This window comes from Lissotriton vulgaris, chromosome 9, assembly GCF_964263255.1.
Source record: "Lissotriton vulgaris chromosome 9, aLisVul1.2, whole genome shotgun sequence".
NCBI lineage: Eukaryota > Metazoa > Chordata > Amphibia > Caudata > Salamandridae > Lissotriton > Lissotriton vulgaris.
Genome location: NC_141697.1, coordinates 181,045,705 through 181,065,903, shown reverse-complemented (window position 1 = coordinate 181,065,903; position 20,199 = coordinate 181,045,705). Strand labels below are relative to the sequence as shown.

The 20,199-nt window shown below is 44.8% G+C and overlaps 1 protein-coding gene across 1 annotated transcript in view; it reads left to right on the top strand.

The window, feature by feature from the left end:
* The window catches only part of NEMF (nuclear export mediator factor), a 486,031-nt gene that overhangs the window by 258,848 nt on the left and 206,984 nt on the right, over positions 1 to 20,199 (top strand). The window contains exon 19 of the mRNA XM_086937289.1: positions 12,074 to 12,186. Coding sequence (XP_086793415.1) covers positions 12,074 to 12,186 — 113 coding nt within the window. The remainder of the gene's footprint in view (positions 1 to 12,073; positions 12,187 to 20,199) is intronic.

Here is a 20,199-nt window from a genome sequence, read left to right as displayed (position 1 = left end):
CCTCAAAGGTCTTAACTGTGTCCTTGGCCCAAAGGTCGCCAACCCTGCTGATACCGATGAGATCCCATCTGTCAAAACCCTTCGACGTCCATAGGCCACCCAGCGCTTCCGCGGCGTACAATGGGGTCGATTTCGTCAGTTTATCTGTCCATCCCGTGGCGGCGGTCGCACTTCCCCAGACTCGCACCGCGACTGCAGTAGGGCCCGTGAGATACTTCCGGTCAGCCCTAGAATAGAGCGCTCGATTATAATCCCCCCCGGGCAGTTGCCATCTGTCCATCTCAAGCGCTGGGTTCGGAACAGGGCCATACATAGCGTGGTTCACAGCACTCAACTGGGAGGCCCAGTAGTAGCGCTTGATGTTGGGCAACGCGATGCCTCCATCATACCATGGCAAAGTCGATTTCGCCAGTGTGATACGCGGTCGTCCACCCCACATCAACTTTCTCTGCAAGCTCTCGATCTCTCGAAAATAGCTAGCAGGTACCAAATCAAGTGTGTTTTGAATGGCGTACAAGAAGCGGGGGAGAGACATCATTTTGAACAGGGCCGCCCTTCCCAAAGTGGAGAGTGGCAACCCACACCACGCTGCAACATCCGACCGAAGCCGGGAGAGCGGAGGCAACAAATTCCGCTCGTAACGGGCTTTGGGGTCCAGAGAAATATAGATCCCCAAATATTTAAAGCCATCTCTAGAAACCGATTTCGGACAAGTGCGCGGAAGAAGAGGCACATCATCCGTGAGTGGACAAATACAGGACTTGGCCCAATTAATGACCAAGCCATAATTCCTCCCAAAGGAGCGTAACACATCAAACAGGACACCCAACGACTTACGAGGAGAGGTAAGTTACAACAAGATATCATCAGCATAAAGCGATATCCGATCCTCAAAGTCAGGCGACCATCGGATGCCCTTAAGCGATGGTTCCCAACGTAGCCATGCAGCCAGAGGCTCAAGGGCAAGCGCAAAGAGGAGCGGTGACAAGGGGCACCCCTGTCTCGTTCCGCGTCCGAGGGGGAAGGGCTCCGAAGCCCTGCCGTTAACCACCACCTGTGCCAGCGGCTGCTCATATAAAAGCTTAATCCACCCAATGAATTTAGGGCCAAAACCAAACTTCGCAAGGGCAGCCCACAAATATGGCCACTCCAACGTGTCAAAGGCCATCGAGGCATCCAAGGAAACCAAGATGGCCGGCTCACCAAGAGACCCCGCCCTTGCTAAGACACCATGGAGGCGACGTAGATTGAGCGCGGTGTTACGGTGAGGTATAAATCTGGACTGATCCGGATGGATCAAATCAGCAATCACCGTAATCAGCCGATTTGCCAGAAGTTTGGCAAGAATTTTAGGCTCAACATTCAGGAGCGAAATCGGCTGATACGACGAGCAATGGTCACGGGGCTTGCCTTCTTTGTAGATGGCTACAATAGATGCTAATCTCTGATCTCGAGGAAGAGATCCGAGATCTCGCAAGGACAGGAACATCCGACGAAGATACAGCGCCATTTTGTCGGGACATAGTTTGTACAATTCCACCGGTATCCCATTCAGACCCGAGGCCTTCCCGGAACGAAGTGAACGGATAGCGAGCGCTACTTCATCGGTGGAAAAATCCGCCTCCATAAGTTCCTTATCCGAATCCGACAGGCTAGGCAGGGCAATATCCCGAAGCAATAAATGCGAGTCCTCTTCCGGCCTGTCAGAGACCGGCGCATACACCGCTTGGAAGTGCTGGGCAAAAACTCGGACTATATCAATCGGGTCCACGACACGCGCACCATCCATCCGTTCAACAACAGGCACCACCCGGTTCAATCTATCTCTTTTGTCCAACCATGCAATCAGTTTTCCCGCCTTATCACCCACATCATACAAACGCCCCTGCTGTTCATGGTGCATCGCCTTGGCCGCATCAGTGACCAGCGCCTTGTAGTCAGATTGTTTCAGAGCCAGAGAATGTACCACCTCCGGAGTGACCCCGGACTCCATCTGCCTTTCCAAGTCAGTGATTTCAATTTCCAAATTCAACACAGCAGCATTCTTACGTCTCCTTTCGCTGGCAATGAGGGATAAGACTTGACAGCGGATCACTGGTTTGTAGGCCTCCCACAATGTAACAGGGGAGGATACCGATCCCTCATTCTCAGCGAAATAATAGTCCATACACTTCACCACCTCCGACCTGATCCTAGGATTACGAAGGTGCCAGGGGTTGATCGGAGCGATCCGGCCCTCGACACCCAACTTTATGTCGACTGTAAGCCAAAGCGGAGAGTGATCAGAGATCCCCCTGGCCAAATGCCTAATTTCCCGTACCGAGACCATCTGCGCTGCTGGTACAAGTATATAGTCCAGTCTCAATAGACTCCCATGGGCTCCCGAATAAAAAGTATACTGGAGCTGTCCAGGGTGCAATTGCCTCCAACAATCAACTAGACCAAGAGTGTCCAGGAGCTTCCCGAGCCAAAGCTGTGCCGCAGGCAAGGCTCTTGGGGGGCTACGGTCTTCATCCCCACTAACTACGGAATTAAAATCACCACCCACTACCAGTATGCCATCAGGAAGCCCCAGGATCACATCACTCAGATCAGCAAATGTGGTGGCCTGCAGGCCAGGGGGAATATACACAGACAAAATGGAGATCGTTTTCCCTTCCCACCGACCCGTAACAGCCGCATAGCGGCCCCTGTCATCCAACACAATGTCATCTATCTCCAGGGGGAGGGAAGTTCTTACCAGGACCCCCACCCCTCTCGACCCGGAGGTAAACCCTGAATGGGCCACCAGACGGAAGCCCCGTCTGTTCAGTGCGTCGTATGTATTGCCAACCAAGTGCGTCTCCTGGAGTAATATCACATCTGGGGCACTGCGCTTCAAATATTGCAATACGATTCCCCGCTTTATTCTATCACCAAGACCGTTAACGTTCCAACTCAGCACCCTAAGCTCCCCCCCCCCCCATCCCAGCACTGGACCTCCCGCAACCCCCCCCCCCCCCCCGCCCGGGAACAAGCACCCAGGATAAAAGACAGAACATAGCACAGCCTCGAACAAAACAAAAAGGAAAAGACCCCCTGCCACCCCCAAGGAACCCTGAGAAACACACCCCCCCACCCTGCGCCCCTGCGTTAGATCAAAAAACCACCCCAACTTGCAGTGTGCCTGTCGCCCCATTAAACTAACCTACAAGAAGAGAGAAAAAGTCCCCAGAGGAGGAAGAAGAGGCCCGATTCCCCCCACCCCCGGGTATCCACAGTAGAAAGCAAGCTTATTACAAAGCCACCGCTAGAAGTCCATAGTAACCGGCTCGCCGATGCAGACTCACTACTCCTGTTCAGCCAGGCCCCCCTCGGCACGCTTGAGCTCTCACCGCTGGTGCGGTTTGATGGCAATGTGTCCAGCCAGTCACTGACCACCTCGGGGCGATCGAAGAAAAACGCCCGCTCCTCATACTCAATCCTTAGTCGGGCTGGAAAAAGCATGGCATATTTCAGTCCCATATCCCTAAGCCGTCTCTTCACACCGGTGAAACCCATGCGTTGTTTCTGCACCGCCTGGGTGAAGTCTGGGTAGAAACTGACTGAGGCATTGTCATAGTTAGTGGGACCCATGGTACGTGAGGCCTGCAGGATAGCGTCCCGATCTCGGAAATTAAAAATCCTGGCGATGATAGGCCTTGGCGCGGCCCCCAGCTTGGGCTTCCCGCCGGGAACTCTATGTGCTCGCTCCACAGTAAAGAAGTTACGAAGGCCCTTAGGTACAAGATGTTTCAGGACCAAATCCTCCACCAGAAGGTCTGTGGATACATCCGCAGATTTCTCCGGAACCCCCACGATGCGGACGTTATTGCGCCTGGCCCGGCTCTCGAAATCCTCCAGCCGGCGGGCAAACTGGTCATTGGAGGTGCGGAGAGTGCGAACCTCAGCCTGGAGGTCCGAAACATCCGTGGTCAAGCTTGCAGTTTTAATGTCCAGGGACTTGACCCGTTCATTCGTCTTACCCAGATCAGCCCTAATGAGGTTAACCTTGATCGCCACTGTGTCAATCTTCGCGGCGAGAGTCTCATATTGTCGGCCCATATCCGTACGAACACTGGTGATGGCGCCCATGATGTCCTTCAATGTCGGCTCCTCCGTTGAAGGCGTACCATCTCCTGTCCCCTCGAGAGCCTTACTCGCTCCACCAGGGGACCCTTTTGGGCGAGTGTAGCGCTCTATGGTTTGAGTTTGAAGCACACCACCACGATGCGAGCCCTTGGTGTTCCGCTTCTCGGCATCTGCTTTGCCCGCCATAGTGGGCGACGAGCTCCCACGGAACCGGTGGGATCTGGTCAAAATGATCCCGCTAACGATGGTTCTCAAGGGCTAAAAGGGCTAAAATCCAAAATTAGCGTAGGATCTGTCGCAGGAACGAGAAGTCGAGTGGGGCGACCGTAGAGCGCCTTCAACAATAACCCAAAGCGAAACCGAAAGTACCTCAGGGGCTGTGGGAGTGGCACACAGGCCGTTGTTGTTGAATTGCCACCTGGGTACGTCGGGGACTCAAGCCCGGGGATGGTCTACGATGTAGGCCGCAAACTTCAGGAAGCAGCAAGTCCGGTTCTCGGCGTCCGATTTGATTCCGTAAAAAGGTTTTCAGAATCAGCAGGGCATAAGCAAGAAATACCCGTCGTTCAAATCAGGATTTGTGGCAGGATAGATGCGGGAGGCGAAGAGGGTCTCAGGAGCCCTGTGCTCACGCGGCCATTTTGGAACCACGCGAAGCTCCTCCCTACTAGTTGGATTTTTAAAAGTAATGAACACCTAGAGAATTACCTTAAACTGTGTTCCCCCGGATCACATAACAATGTTGGTATTCCACAAGTGAGGAACACACCTACTGCAAAGTTTTGATTTATGTATGGTGGGAAGAACAGTAATTGAGAAAAGGATGGGAAAAATATTTAGGCTACCTCCAAAATAATGATCGTTTTTCTTATTGCGGTAGTCCCTCAACATAAGGTACATAGAGTATGTATCTTTTTCCACATCCGAAAATTGGGATATAATACAGATTGGAAAATCAATGCAAGGCATTCTCATATTTTCAAGTGAGAATCCTTCATTCTTAAAGCAATTACTGGAAGAATATGAAAGCTACCTTTCTGGTCCCTTCTTTGAAAAGATCTGAATTTTTCTAGAGTAATACTTTCATGTAACCCCTAGGACATCTTGAAGTTTTAGGAGAATTGGTGTGTATCTCTCTTTGTGAGTGCCTTTGACAACCTAACTCAGGGTATGACTTGGTGTTGGACTGCTGAAGGCTGGGCAACTTTTAAACATAAAGTTGATATTTTGGGACTGTAGTGCTACTGGAGCCTGATGGGAGTGTGAGAGTAGAGAGAGAGAGGGAGAGAGGGCTGGGATCCCAGTCAGTGCAAGGCTGCTGAGTTGTCCGGCATGAACCTGAGGTTTGCTACCAGTGACACAAAAGCAGTATGCATCTTTGAGACCCTATAGAACGCAGTTGTCCTTTCTTTGAATTCCTGCTTGTCATGATAGTACCTTCCAAGGGACAAAAAACAAAACCTGCCTGAGATAAGTACGGCAGAGCTTGCTTTTGCTGAGGGCCTGAGTGAAGACCGGACAAAGACAGCTGCAGTGCTTCCTGCCTAGCCATTGTCTCTCATTATGTTTTATTACAATACTAAAAGACGTGAAAAAATCACTGCAAGTTATATCTGACAATGTCAGAGTGGTGGAGGTAGCCGTGGCTGAAATCCATAGCAGAATTGAACACCAGAACACGATGTTCAGAACCTGAATAGAAAAGTAGCATTCTTGGATAAACTAATTATAAAACATGGTTCTGAATTTCAGAATCCATAGTATTTTAATGGATTGTGCTATTAGAAAGCAAAGTGGGAAAGCTAGAAAATGATTAGTTGACCTCAAGGGGGTCCCAAAAACTCCAGAGAGAGAATGCATCAAATCCATGTTGCTGCAGTTCTTTAACTCAGAGGTGTTAAGTTAAAATACACTGAGATGTCAGATTTCCAACTCAAGGTCCTGAAAGCACATTGAATGGCCTAGGCATAATTGTCAACTTGGGATCATAAAAACAGAGGGGAGTGCTAACAAGGAAGGCTACTAAGACAATGGTGATGGGCCCAAATGGTAACAGAATAAATGCTTTGCAGATCTGTGCTGTGCCACAACACTCCGAAAGCAGGCGTTTTTAGTATCTTGAAAAGAACTTTGTCATCAGGAAAAGAGGTTCCAGTGTGTGACTCTGCAAGGCTACCAGACATATTAGACAGTATGCCCAGAAAGGTCACTAATCTTGAGGCTAATTAACATTTGGCCTTCCAATCTTTAAAGAGGGTGACCCTCTTTGATCTTGAGTGAACTTTTTTGAGAACCACTGTAGAATTAGTGTGAAATCTAACTTTGGTCCCTACTGTCCTACTCACCCTTTACCTTTTTTCTCCCTTGTCCCTAACCTGTTCTGGGAATCAGAGAGAGACTTTTATGTTGAATAAGATTAGTTTGACGTTTTCCTTATGTGAAAGAAAAACTAGTGAAAATGTTTTGACCATATTCAATTTATTATCCACAGTTTTGGTTATTTTGATGCGCTTGGTTGAGCTATAGCTTAATAATCAGATTGGAAACAGAATTAATTATCTTTCCCAGAAAGTAAACCCAGTTTTCAATCCAGGCCTTCGGGCTCTGAATGATGTCCCTTGATTCTTGAAGCTCCAGCATATGGTACTAACTCACTGTCTCAACAGAATATTGAGATTCTTCAGTGGGGAAGTATTCCCTTGGGCGTAAGTGCTTGGTAATGCTGCTGATTAGAGCTAAATAATAGGATAGTTCAGACTTCTTTTGTGTAGCTAGTTTTATAATCAAGATTTAGATGCTTGTAAGTGATGTAAATAATTCAAAATGCTTTGATTTAGATGCTTGTAAGTGATGTAAATAATTCAAAATGCTTTTTTGTCCTTTGCACACTCCTAGTGTTGTACAAAAATGTGATGGTCTTTTCCACATACACTTCATGTTGGCAGGCTTCTATTTGTTCTCTTTTGTTATTGGTGACTCAAAAGTCCTTGGAGCCACAGTATCTGGCGATATGAAATGGGTGATGTGACATCCCACAAGGGAGAGAGTTCCCTATCCCACCACCTGGGTGGTTTCCCACATGAAGGGTTGGCCTAGCAACCTTTCTCACCTGAGCCTAAGGAATTGCAGTGGCCTTGAAAGGAGGAGTAGGTCAGCACAGAGACAACACTCCCTCAAGGTTCCTCACTGGAGCAGCACCAAAGACTTTTAATATAAGAAACGTGGTTTGGTGTGCCCCAGCCACCACAAGGAACTACCTGCTAGGGAGACAGCTAAGATATAAGACCCTACACTGTCGGGCCATGCACCTCTCTAAATAGAGATAAGTGACACATCATAAGACAGACAGGGACTGAGATTTGACAGTAATCACAATACTGATTTGGAACTCATTTAGAAATTGGAAACAGGACCTAGAAAGTTACCATACCGAGGACCATACCCCAGTGCACCTGCATAGAAGCTATTATTCAGTACAAAAGTTATGACTGACAGACACTCTAGTGTGCACAGCAAGAAACCATGAGATAAAATAGTGTTTTAGAGAGTATATGAGATCGTTACACTAGTACACCAGGCTAAATGGCCTTAATTTGAACTAAATATATTGAAATCTGTCATACATGAAAAAAAGGAACATGTTTTCAAACTTAGCCAGCTGACTATCGTTTCTTATCAGAAAGGAACAAGCATGTATTACAGTGGCAACTCCACTTTAGACCCACACGAAAGTGTCTGCATGTTCAGACAATTCTACATCCTCCCAAATGAACTCCCCGACCTCCACACAAAAATAGACCAATATGTGCTCAATCCACCCCTTAAGTGTGTGGCATTAACGTGGGTACTAGGTTGATGAGAAATTAGGCCGGAGGAACTAAAGCTGGTAATTAAGAACCTACCTTCAGGCAATGCCCCACAGCATGATGGATTGAACACAAAATGTTATAATGAGTATTGATAAACCCAATACATATTTTTTTTTCTGATAACAAACGCACAGTGTCTCTCACAAACATGCCTGCAAAACCTTTACTCTTACACTTAACACTGTCAAGCACAAAACATTGTTGTAATGATGGAAGCGATTGGAGTTAGTAATGGTGTTGATGGCAATGGATGTGATAGCGGTGAGGATAAGGGTAGCAGTAGTGGCAACTGGTTGTAGAAATTATGTTTGTGATAGTGGTGATAGCAGTGGTGGCAATTGCTGCAGTAGATATAGTTGTGGTGGTGGTAGCAGTGGTAATGATGGTGTTGGTAGTGGTAATTGAGCTAGTCGTTGTTTGGGTAGTGGAAATGGTGGCTGTAAAAGTGATGGTTGTAGTATTAGTTTTAGTAGTAATGGTGGTGGTGGGAGTATTGGCAGTGGGATAGTAGTGGAATGCTCACAAGAAAGGCACAGTAGAGCAGGAGCTCAGTTGCTGAGAACAGCAACAAACCCAGAGGTTTTCAAACTTGCGGCTAAGTGTGTTATCAAAGAAACACATTAATAAAAAGCTTCCACAAACAACTATTAAAACACAACTTGTAATTACAGATTTCATATGGAAGTTGTGCACAACAAACAAAGACATAAATAGTCCCACAGCCCACAGGAAGGAACACAGTGTTGCCAGCCACTTAGAAACTACTCTGTGCTTAGGAACAATTCTGTTACTCAACTTAACTGTGACTAGAACTATCTGATGTCTGTCAAGTTAACACTGACAAGAAAGCCAGAGACCACGAGGACTGATCCATGCAAAAATGATTTTCTCTTTTCAGCCAAATTAAGATGAAAATGAGAACTATTTCAAAAAGTATTTGTTGAGACTGAAGGATTTGCAGCAAATACAGGGATAGCACTTATATGATTAAGTAAAAACCTGCCAACTCCAAGTCTACGGAAAGGAAAATTGGCAGACCTAGGGAACATAGAGCAGATTACATAATGGGAGAATGTAGCAAGGATTGTTCAGGGAAATATGGAGCCATTTTGACAATGATCATTTGGGGACTCAAGATGGCAAGACAATAGTAATCCCAACTAACATCATAGTCATAAACTGCCCCCTGCTTCATTCATGGTTACTGGAGTGCAGGGGGACATGGCCATCAAATATGGACTACACTTATAAAGCACCACTGGGACAACCTGAGGCTACACGTAGCAAGAGGCAGCAAATATACCATTCAGAACATTGATTGCCTTATTATCCATTAGTGTAATTAACCATAACCCATAAACCACTGGATTGTTCACTACATAAACTCAGGTGGGCTTCACAAGAGTCATTGAGACTAACACAATACTACTTAGGTATTTTTAAGTGAACGTTACTTCTATGTTTTGAAATCTTGTTGAGTACTTTGTGTATTTTGTTAAATATAAAACCAGTAACACAAAATAATGTGCTTTGAACAATTGAGGGCTTTAAGAATAAACGATGGAGGGCTATAAGGTTTATATGAATGAAACAATACTGCTTAAATCATTTCCTCCAAGTGTCTCTTATTCACATATAGTGGCCCTACGTCAAGGATGCAGGCCACTGACAGTTAGGTTGTGCAATGGTTGGCTTCTGTATATTCTAATACTTTGACATGGAGGCTTCCCCATCCTGGATGGTATTTATTCTTATGGATTTAAATATTTCCTGCCAAGAATAGCCTGTAGAAAATCAGTCACATCAGTACAGGAGAACATACTTGAGAAGACCGCAAATGAATGACAAAAGCCAGTCTCATCATTTCTAGTTTCCAGAATGATAGACAACACGTTTAGGGGGAGACATGCATCTCTTTCTTTCGCTATCCTCCATCCCCCTGCCCCCATACCCTCACCTTTGCTTAGACTGAAACACTGTCAAGAGAAATGTGTGTTGGAAGTGGGATCAGAGACCAGGATAAGCTAGTATATGTTTTGATCTGTAGCTAACAGTTTTGCAATCCCCAGGAACCTATCTGCAGATTTGTTACATAGGCTAGGATATACTCTCCTGTGGGTGAGACCAGGCTTTTCCAACGAGTAGCTCCTGAGCTACTCATAGCTCTCCAACTGACTGTCCTCTCTTCTCCTATCACACCTTAGTAAGTAAGAAGCTTTTGCTTGGTTACATTTCTATATCTGTACCAAAATTGTGAGGTGTTAAAGATGAAACGTGTATGTTTTCAGAATACATAAACTGATTTTGGAGAAATAATGGACAGAATTTCCAAAATATTTTGAAAGCTTATATATGAGTGACACATCATGTGGCATTATATAGACGTATTGCTAATATTTCCTTAGTTCCAGGGGCATTACAGCTATGCCTGTAATCAATGACCCATGTAAAGACATTACAAATTGACAAAGCCTTCTTTACATTGCTGTTGTAAACCTTGCATGCTACTCTGAAGTCATTACTGCTGGTAATTTTTCACATGGTTGCCACTGATATAATCTTGACTGATCTGGTCACTAATAATATCATTAGTTGGAGATTATTTTCATTGAACATAAGTAGCTCCTACTACAGAAAAGGTTGGAGACTTCTGAGCTAGACATTAGTTTTATAGCTGTTTATTTGTATATAGAAGTGGATATTTAGAGGAAGATTTTAAGTTAAGCATCTTAACTAGCTGAATCACCAATCTGTTTGGAATAAGAGTGCTCAGCTTACGGGAAGTGGAACAGTTATCTGGGAATGTTGTGTAGCCCAATTGCCAGACCAGAGCGGGAGCAAGAGGCAATATAACTGAATGATGTACGGGGGCTATTTCCTGGAGTTTATCATCTATTATGAGAAGATTGTTGCCAATTTATCAGTCTGTTTGAGAATTGTCGGACTATCGAGATATGTATCATTTAAAGGGATGGCATGTTATTGCTTTAATAATCTAAAGATAAAATGTATTTTAAAAAATTAATTTTAAAAAAAGAGTGCTCAGCTTACATGTAAATATCTTTACATACTCTGCTGCTCTCCTCCTGTGTGTAGAGGCCCTAAACAAGCAAACTGTATTTTATTGTGCGGTGGTTGTCCCTTATATCTGAGGCCATGTGGCATCCTTCCCAAACAGTATTTACATTTATGCCGTAAGGTTCAACACAGCACATTGGGTTTCTGTCTTGACTTTCTACTTACTGAGAACTGCAGAGCCCCCAGCTAGGCCTTGCTATACACTTCCTACAAACTCTGGATATAAGATTCAGACAGATGCCACATTTGGCACATTCATGGTACTGAATGTTTTTGCCTAAGCCTCACCAATATTGTGAGTAGCTACCTCTGCCTAATTCAATTATGGGCGCTTTATGATATCCCCATGAGTCTGGAGGAATGGGTCTTTGATATAGGAATACTTTACTCATCATAGTGACTCTTGTACACCTAGCTCTGGTAGAATGTGGTTTTATTTTGGGTTTCTTCCGGTTGCTTCCACTGTACATTCATGAAAGAACTCATCATGCCATGCCCTGTCGATTGTATAGATGTAACCATTCAAGAGTGTGTGCAGTCTGATGTGTGATTTCTAACAGTGTTGGAGGACTGTGTCAAAGATGAATCAGTGGTCTAGGAAGGTAATCAAGATCAGGGTATCAACAGGGATACAATTATACTATAATCGTCCCAGCTAGAAATAAGGACATGGTTAAGTATATTTTCTTAAATATTTGAACACTGATTGAGCATGAAATAAATGCATTAAGAACATAGTTTGCAGTTTAAAATGTTAAGTTCTCAACCCTATGCCTTCTTTTCTCATACCTCTGATTTAAAGCGGATGCACTATTTGGCATAAGGATCCATTATACGTGAAGAAACAAACGATACCATTAATTTTCATGATTTTACATGTTTATGTTTTCTTTCCATATAACCTAGGGAGAAATGCTCAAAATAAGAATGTGTGATTTATTTTGTTGATTAACCTTGTTTCCTAACCAAACTGTCCACAGTAGTGCCTAAATAGCTGTCTATTTTTGCTATTTTAGGGGAGCCAGTGCCACCTCGAACACTGACTGAAGCTGGCACAATGGCTGTGTGCTATAGTGCTGCTTGGGATGCTCGTGTCATCACTAGTGCTTGGTGGGTCCATCATCATCAGGTAATGGAGCTTTCTTTTTCTCCTTCCAATTACTGTTTTTAAGTACTGATGCCCTGTAATCATGATGATACGTTCATGCAGAAGTTTGTGCGCTGTTCTGCATAGAAAAGGGTACATATGAGCTTGCTTGTGGATGTCTACAAACTAGCTCTTAGTAGATTTCGATTAGGAATTCTTCAAACAGATGTATGGTTGTTTTAGAAAGTGATTAATTTGCTTTTGTAGTGCTTGTTCTAGAGTAAGTATGGTTTCATGGATCAAATGAGGACATCAAGGATAAGCAACTTCTCTTAAAGGTGAGTAATTAAAGATGCTTAATTAATGCGTGATTATTGTTCCATATTAAGAACAAGCTGACAAAGAAATATTCTGGTCATGTTCAACTTGAGTGAATTGTGTTGGCATGGCTGATGGCAGAAAAGAAACATAGATAGCCTCTCTATACCTTCTCCTACACATTTAGGGGCACTTCCTGTATACAGTCTCTGCTTGCCTCACTCCATGTCCCATTTATTTTCAGTGCCTGTGGTGACTGAACCATATTGGAATTGGTGCTTTTCTTCATAAATCTCTGAGGTTGCGTTGGCAGTCCCCCTAATTTTGACTGTGTTTTTAACTCTGTTGTAACCTTTTTACATTGTTCAGTGACTCTTCATCCAGTTGATGCCAAGGGTTTAAGGACTGCAATTTAAACATGCCTACACATACAGGGTAACTGGTTGCATACCTTGTTCACATCCAGTTACTTTACATGTGCTGCTTCTGGTTCTAGATCTCTGACCACTCACTTGTGAAAGTGATGTATTTGATGGGGGGATTATATAACCTATTCCTATAGAAATAAATGTTATTACAGAGATTAATCTAATCTCCTCCCTCAAACCTGATCATGCTTCCCATCGCCGTAAGAACCTGTCTCTTCAATCTACAAATGTGACTCTCTGTCCAGGTAGGCACCTCCACTCAAAGGAGGAGAAGACAGTGCATACACGGAACTCTACAAAGATTATCCAAGCAAGTACAATAACATGATTTACGTCTCATCGAACCTACAATTCATAATCTTGTTCTCATGTGAGAAACATTTAACTGAATAGTGTCCTGAAACTTTGGCGAGTTAGTCTTCAATGAAATTAGTCACATGTGGAAATACCTTCAAAGGAACTAGGTCCTCCTGCTGGTGAAATGATGGCAGAATTGTGCAATTTCAGGTAGAAGGGGTTATAGACTGATCATTCAGTGGGATGAGCTTCCAGTATTTAATTACAGGTGAGGTGGTCATTCAAAGAAAAGCAGAAGTGGTCATGATAAAATGACTCGCCCTTATCATTCTTCTGCCTGTAAGTTATCTCTAAGAAACCACTCTCTGATTTATTTTGAAACTATTAAGCCTAGCAAATGTTACATGGATACAATCCAAGAATGCAAAAAACTAAGCTGTCTGAGTAAGCTACTGTACTCGTTCGATAAGGGAACACAATTGGATCCAAGATCATAACATTGACTCAAATTTGCATCCTGGCCACCCAAGATCCAAGGGTGTTTTCAGTAGTAAATCAAGATAAGAAACTTCCAGTTCTACAGTATCTGTATTGTTCAGGGAGCAGGACAAACTTCATAAATCTCTCGAGATTCAGAAATTGCTGGACTTTCAGAAATTAGACTAGTTATAACAGAGTCTGTGGAATAGAGGTAGTATTGCCTATAATGTACAAGTATAGAACATTGATGTTTGTGGCCATAAATAAAATTGATGTTGTCCGAACCAGCAGCTAATAGCTTAATATTTAAAAGGGTAACTAAGACGTGAGTGCTTAGCTTCCTTCAGACAGGAAAAGCCTGTGCTGTGAAGCTTCATGGTTTTAAAATGTATTGTTGTATTTGTCATGTCCTGTGTTTATGTGTACAAGGCCTCTAGTGGTCTTCGGCAGACTCCTTAAAAATATTACTTAATCTGTTATTTGTAACTCGGTGTGGTTAATGAAGTTTGTGACACAATGCGTTCAGTTAACTGTTGCATGCTAAAGAATAAAGAAGTGCAAACCAGAGCTCCGTGTGTTGCATGTTCGGTTACATGCTCCCGGGCTGAGGAGGATGCTACAACTGGTGATGAGATAAGGGAAATGTACCCTCAAGGATAAAAAACGTTTGTCCCAGAGAGTTTACTGTGGTCCAGCAAACTGGTTGTGCGCACCACGTGTGACCCAAGAAGCAGTCTACAGTTGGCATATGTGAAGTAAAAGCGCAACTCCAGCTTTCAAGAGGTCCTCGGAGAAGGTAGAGGCCCTACGGAGGAGCACAGTCAGTAAGCCTGCCAGTAGTCTACTGGTAACCCTGAAAGAAGAGATACTGCACATCAGCATAACACAGATCCAGCACTGATGCAAAGCAGACATGCTAAAGACAATGACAACCAGGTACAAAGAAGCACTAAAGGCAGCAACGACCAGGTGCAGGAAAGAGCTAGAGGCAAAGACAACTAGGCACAGAGAACCTTTAAAGGCAGCGCCAGCCAGGTACAATGCATAAAGTTGAGAGCGCTTGCAAGAAGCAAAACCATTACTGTGAAGATTGCACCCGCTGACCTCCGCTCGGGCACGACAACCCGAATACTAGTGAACAGGCTGATGCTTGCAGAGGTGCCACTTGGTTCAAGAGACGCTGAAGGCCAACGCTGCCTGAACAGCATATACTGTCAATGTCAGTAGAAAACAGCATAAACAATGCCGCTGTCTTCAAGAAACCACCACTTCCATTCAGTACTGCCAAAAAGCAGAATATTGATGCCAGATGGACTGCCTGGATCGAAACATTTGATGACTTCATAGATGATCTAGAAGAAACTAATGACAAAAAGATCAAATACTTAAAGAACCTTTCAGGTGACTGAGTAAAAGAAGTGATAAAGAAAATATCACAAGTTGATGAAATATCATACTGTCAATCATAGTGTGTGGAAATTTGACCAGCTCTTAAAAATTAATGAGGTAGGTTGCAAACTCATTATGATTGAAGGCCATCACAGGGTTGGTGGCCTGCTGGGGACTGCATGGACCATTTTGTGTGTTATTGCTTTTAGATAAAGAAAATGTTTATTTAAATGCAGGCAGCTTTCCTGAAAGCTAACCAGCTGCATTTAAAAAAAAAATGAAAAAATAAAAAATAACACATTTTGTGAATAGGTTATCATCTTTTTTGAGGTCTCAGTAACTGCTCAATGTTTTATGGACGAAATCTTGTCAAAAGACATTGACACATAGTAAATGAATTCAGTATTTGAAAGGATGCCACAACGTTTCTCTATATATGATAGCACAGCTCTCCGTTCGCTGGAATTTGCCCAGCCAGCACGCAGACCTGCTGTCAGCCAACCATTCTTTAGGAATCCACTTATATTTTCTAAACATGGCGAAGTAATTACTCTTTGCTTACAAGCACTGTGACACAGTGCGCACAATTTCTGTGTGCTCATATGCTGGGTTTCTTTCTCCCTTCCTGGAGAATACATTAAAGATTTTGAAACCCCACATTACCTCTGATATCAAGGAATCAGTGGTATATCCCACCCGTTATAATTCTTTATTCTGGAAAATCTGAAAGGTATGGCCTTTTTCATTTTATATATTTTTTTTAAGCACACTTCTTCTCTCAGGGCTCCTTTTTTATAATTGTCTTTTTCAGCTATACTCTAGTGGGACAGACATCACAATTACAATTGTGTTACCTGTTCCTTCGACCGACCAGGATTCAGGTAGGGCTTGTTCTCCCCACTTCAGCAATTTTTGTTTTTATTGGGCTGCCTACCAGCTAGATCTTGAAATCTGACCTCTTATTTCTTCACTCTGTGAGTATACACTCTATATTTAAGGCTTATACCTCACACCATAACACTATCCTTTCTGAATTATATGTACTATTTCTTTAAGCCCTCGTTCTCCTTTTTTTGGATCCTCTTTACCTAGTCCTAATGATGGTCCCCCATCTTCCTCAAGGATCAAAACATTGTCGACTGCCACTACGGACGATAGGTAGATTGTTATACATGAATGGGCCATTATGTTCTTGTTTTTAAGATAGTCACCTTTGATCACTGAATTTGTTCTCATGTGTATCACTTTGATAAGAGCACGAAGCACATTTTTCACTCCACACCCACTGCACCGTCACAAAATAAACTTTTTTTTCATAAAAGTTCTTTATGTATGATTTATTATAACTAATGATCAAAGTAACCATTTGGTTCAGTCGTATTTATTGTATTGCTTTCAACTGTGGGACCAGCGTTTCTTACCCAAGGTTCCAGATGATCCTTTGCTTCCATTGTTAACTGAAACGCTGGAACCCTGGTAGCATTTTATTTACAGGGGATTGAGTATATGGTATACCACATTACTTATGAGTGAAGTAAATATGCCAATCAGGAGTAAACCAATGTTAGCATGTTTTAGGGAGGGAGCGCAAACACTTTGGTGCTGGTTAGCAGTGATAAAATGCACAGAATCCTAATGCCAACAAAAGCGAATTCAGCAAAATATGAGAGGTGAAAGCAAAAATATTTGGTGGGAGACCACACTCAGGCTGGCAGGTCTAAGAGAGGCGTTGGAGAGGCAGCTCTGTGGTCCTTTCGAGGACCCTGAATATGATGATGACACCTGGTATGAGGAGCTGGGTGATGCCAGTGGCCTAGCTACCTCTCCAAAAAGCTTCCATGGTTTTCCCTGTGGGCCAGGTTTCAGAGGAAGGCACATTCTTTGCCACTGTGATGCTCAGGGCATCGGAGGTTCCGGTCTTCAATTGCTAGTCGGCAAGTTCAAGACTAAAATCTTGGCTGAGGTGCTTCAGTCTGATGGAGGTTCATCTGAAGCCATGCTCCTCTTTGATAAGGACCTCGCCAATGTGTTCCAGGGGGAGTGGGCGAAACTTTGCACAGGGAATCCTTGTGCACAAATAACTACCTCTCTGCACTGTCCCTCCCTGGGAGACTCAGCCTTCCTTTCCCAGCACCCTTCCCCTGAGAGCCTCGTAGTTCAGGCCTCAACAGTAAAGGTCCATCCAAGTGCATTCCTTATCACACCACTGGATAAGGAATCAAAGAGGATGGACACCTTTGGGAAACACATTGCTTTTCCCACTAGCCTTGCCCTGTGGTTTGTTAACACTGCATGCCTCTTGGGCCGATATTCCCATGAATCATGGGATTCAGTTGCGCAGCTGCTTCCCATGCTACCTGATGAAGGCTGTGCCATCAACACCAAGCTCTGGTGTATGGCAGGGATGCAACAAAGTTCACTAGTCATTGCAGACTGCACACCACAGACTCCCTGGGTAGGTCCAGGGCTTCTATAGAGGCGGTGCATTGCCATGCCTTCTAAAGGTCCTCTGGGTTCTCGGGGATGTCCAGTCTTAATTGAATGACATGCCCTTCGATGGCTGCCATCTATTTGGTGATAAGGCTGATGTGGCGCTTAGCCTCTTGACCAGTCCACATCTGAACCTGGAAGGGGTAATTTAGGGAACCTGCAATACTAGTCATACCCAGTCCAACAGCCTGCCCAACCCTTTAGAGGCCACAGCCCCCAGAAATGACGAGCGATACAATCTGAGCATGCTGTCCAGTCCCTCGCCTCCCTGGCTGCAGCAACCTAAAAATGTCTTTAGAGTCCCCTCCATCCAACACAGCCATGTTGTTGACGGCAGAATCAGGCACCATCTGGCCCACTTGAGAGCAATAACATCTGACAAGTTGGTGCTTCAGATCATACATAAGGAGTAAGCCGTATTGTTTTTTGAAAATACCTACATCCCTCCCACCATCCTAAGAAGGCTGACGGAGGACCATCTATGCATGCTTCATCAGGAAGTGCAGGCTCTTTTGGCCAAGGGAGCCATTGAGGGTGCCCGCTTCAGAAGTAGGGTGCAGTTGTTTTCCTGCTACCTGCTGGTGCTCAAGACGTATGGAGGCCTTCTATCTGTACTAGACCTGCATCCTCTCTATTCTGGACCTGCACCCTCTCTACTGATTCTGAAAAAGGAAAATTCAAGATGCTCACGTTGGCTCAGGTCCTGTCTTCCCTGCATCTTCGAGACTGGATGGTGGCACTGGCCGGCAGAACACATATTTCCACATCCCTTTCCTGTCAGACATTACCTGTGATTCGTATTGGGCCACAAACATTTTCAGTGCTCCACTTTGGCCTCACCATTGCCCCACAGGTGCTCACGAAAGTGATGGTGGTGTTTGCAGCCCATTTTTGGAGGTCAGGGGTCCCAATCTTCCCCAACCTCATAAACTGACTGTCGCCACCTCCAAACTACAGCGGACCATCTGAATTCGCTGGGTATTACTAGCAATTTGCAAAAGTCACACCTGACTCCCTCTCAGGCACTCCCTTTCATCAGAGCCATTCTGGACACAGTGCAGTTCCGCAACTATCCTACAGATTGGGTAGTCCAGGATATTCAGGCTATGATTCAGATGTTTTGACCTCTATCCTGGATTTCCATAAGACAGACTCTGAGGCTGCTGTGACTCATGACCTCTGGCTTCGTGCTGCATAAGCAGGCTCTGCAGTGCGATCAGGAGTCTCAATGGGCATAGCATCAGGCGAATCTCTCCAACCTGGTCCAGATATCATAAGACTGCAAAAAATCTGCAGTGGCGACTCACGGATCCCAAGTGGGTATGCGGCAGAACCCTCTCCCTTCCGTATCCAGAGTTCACAGTGATGACAGATGCATCACTTCTGGGCTGTGCTGGCCTTCTTGGAGAGGTCGAGATCAGAGAACTGTGATCTCCAATTTGTTGAAGTTAAGGGTGATACGTTTGGCGTTGTAAGCCTTCTTTCCCTCCATTTAAGAAAGGATAGTTCAGGTGTTCATGGACAACACCATTGCCATATCCTACTGCAACAACCAGGGCGTGGTGGGGAATAGACCCTGGCCCTGGAGGCACTGTGCCTCCAAGGACAGAGCTTCCAGGTCTCTAATCGCCACCATAGACAAACTCAGCCGTTGATGCCGTGCAGGTCACAAATGGGGCATACACCTGGAGTAGGTGCAAGGTCTCTTCCAAGATTGGGTAGAAACTTGGTTAGATCTATTTGCTGCTGCCGAGAACGAGCAATGTCAGCACTTCTGTGACCTGGAATTTCCAAAACGGTTGTCACTCAGAGATGCATTGCGTCTCGAGGGGGGCTCGGACTCTTGTATGCCTTTCCTCCAATACCTCTCCTGCCCTGAGTTCTCAAGAAGGTCAGGATCGACCAGACCCAAGTCATCCTAGTGGCTCTGGACTGGGCATGGAGGGTCTGGTATCCGGAAATCATGAGTATCTGTCTTCTGGTCAGGCTGCCTCTTCGGTGGGATCTTCTGTAGGGCCCTGCACCTGAATCTGCACACTCTCCACCTTTTTAGCCTGGAGTTTGAACGGCAACTGTGGTTTTCGATTTCCCTCCTGAAATTTGTGAGGTCATCTTAGCAGCCAAGCACCTAACTTCTAAAACTGTCCACACCTGCTGTTATGATAAGTTTGTGGCTTGGTGTTCTTCACGCCATGTGGAGCCCATATCACGTCGAGAGGAAACACGGATTTTCATAATTAGTCCATAGAGTAAGCGCCTGCACCTGTATCTCGCACTATTGATGTTTCCTCACTGCATAGATACATTGGTAACTGTGCCAGCTTGCCCCTAGGCCCAAAATCAGACGACCGACTGGCCGAGCCTCTGAACCGATGGTGACGATAAATCATGTACACCATCAGTCCTTGAACAGCCCCAGTAAGCATGGTTATTATCAGTTCTGCTACTCTCCAACCGTGTTGTTTTTGATACTGATTTATTCTCTTTTCTTAGATTCCCTTGTAAGTGACTCTCCCTCCTGAACGATTAGCAAGTTGTGGAGTTACCCATTCAACCTGCGAGAGTAACAGAGATACCTTCTTAACCTCACTTAGACTAATCCTTATAGGCTTGCCAACATGGAGCTGACTTTTGCTGTCTGCCCAATTATAGA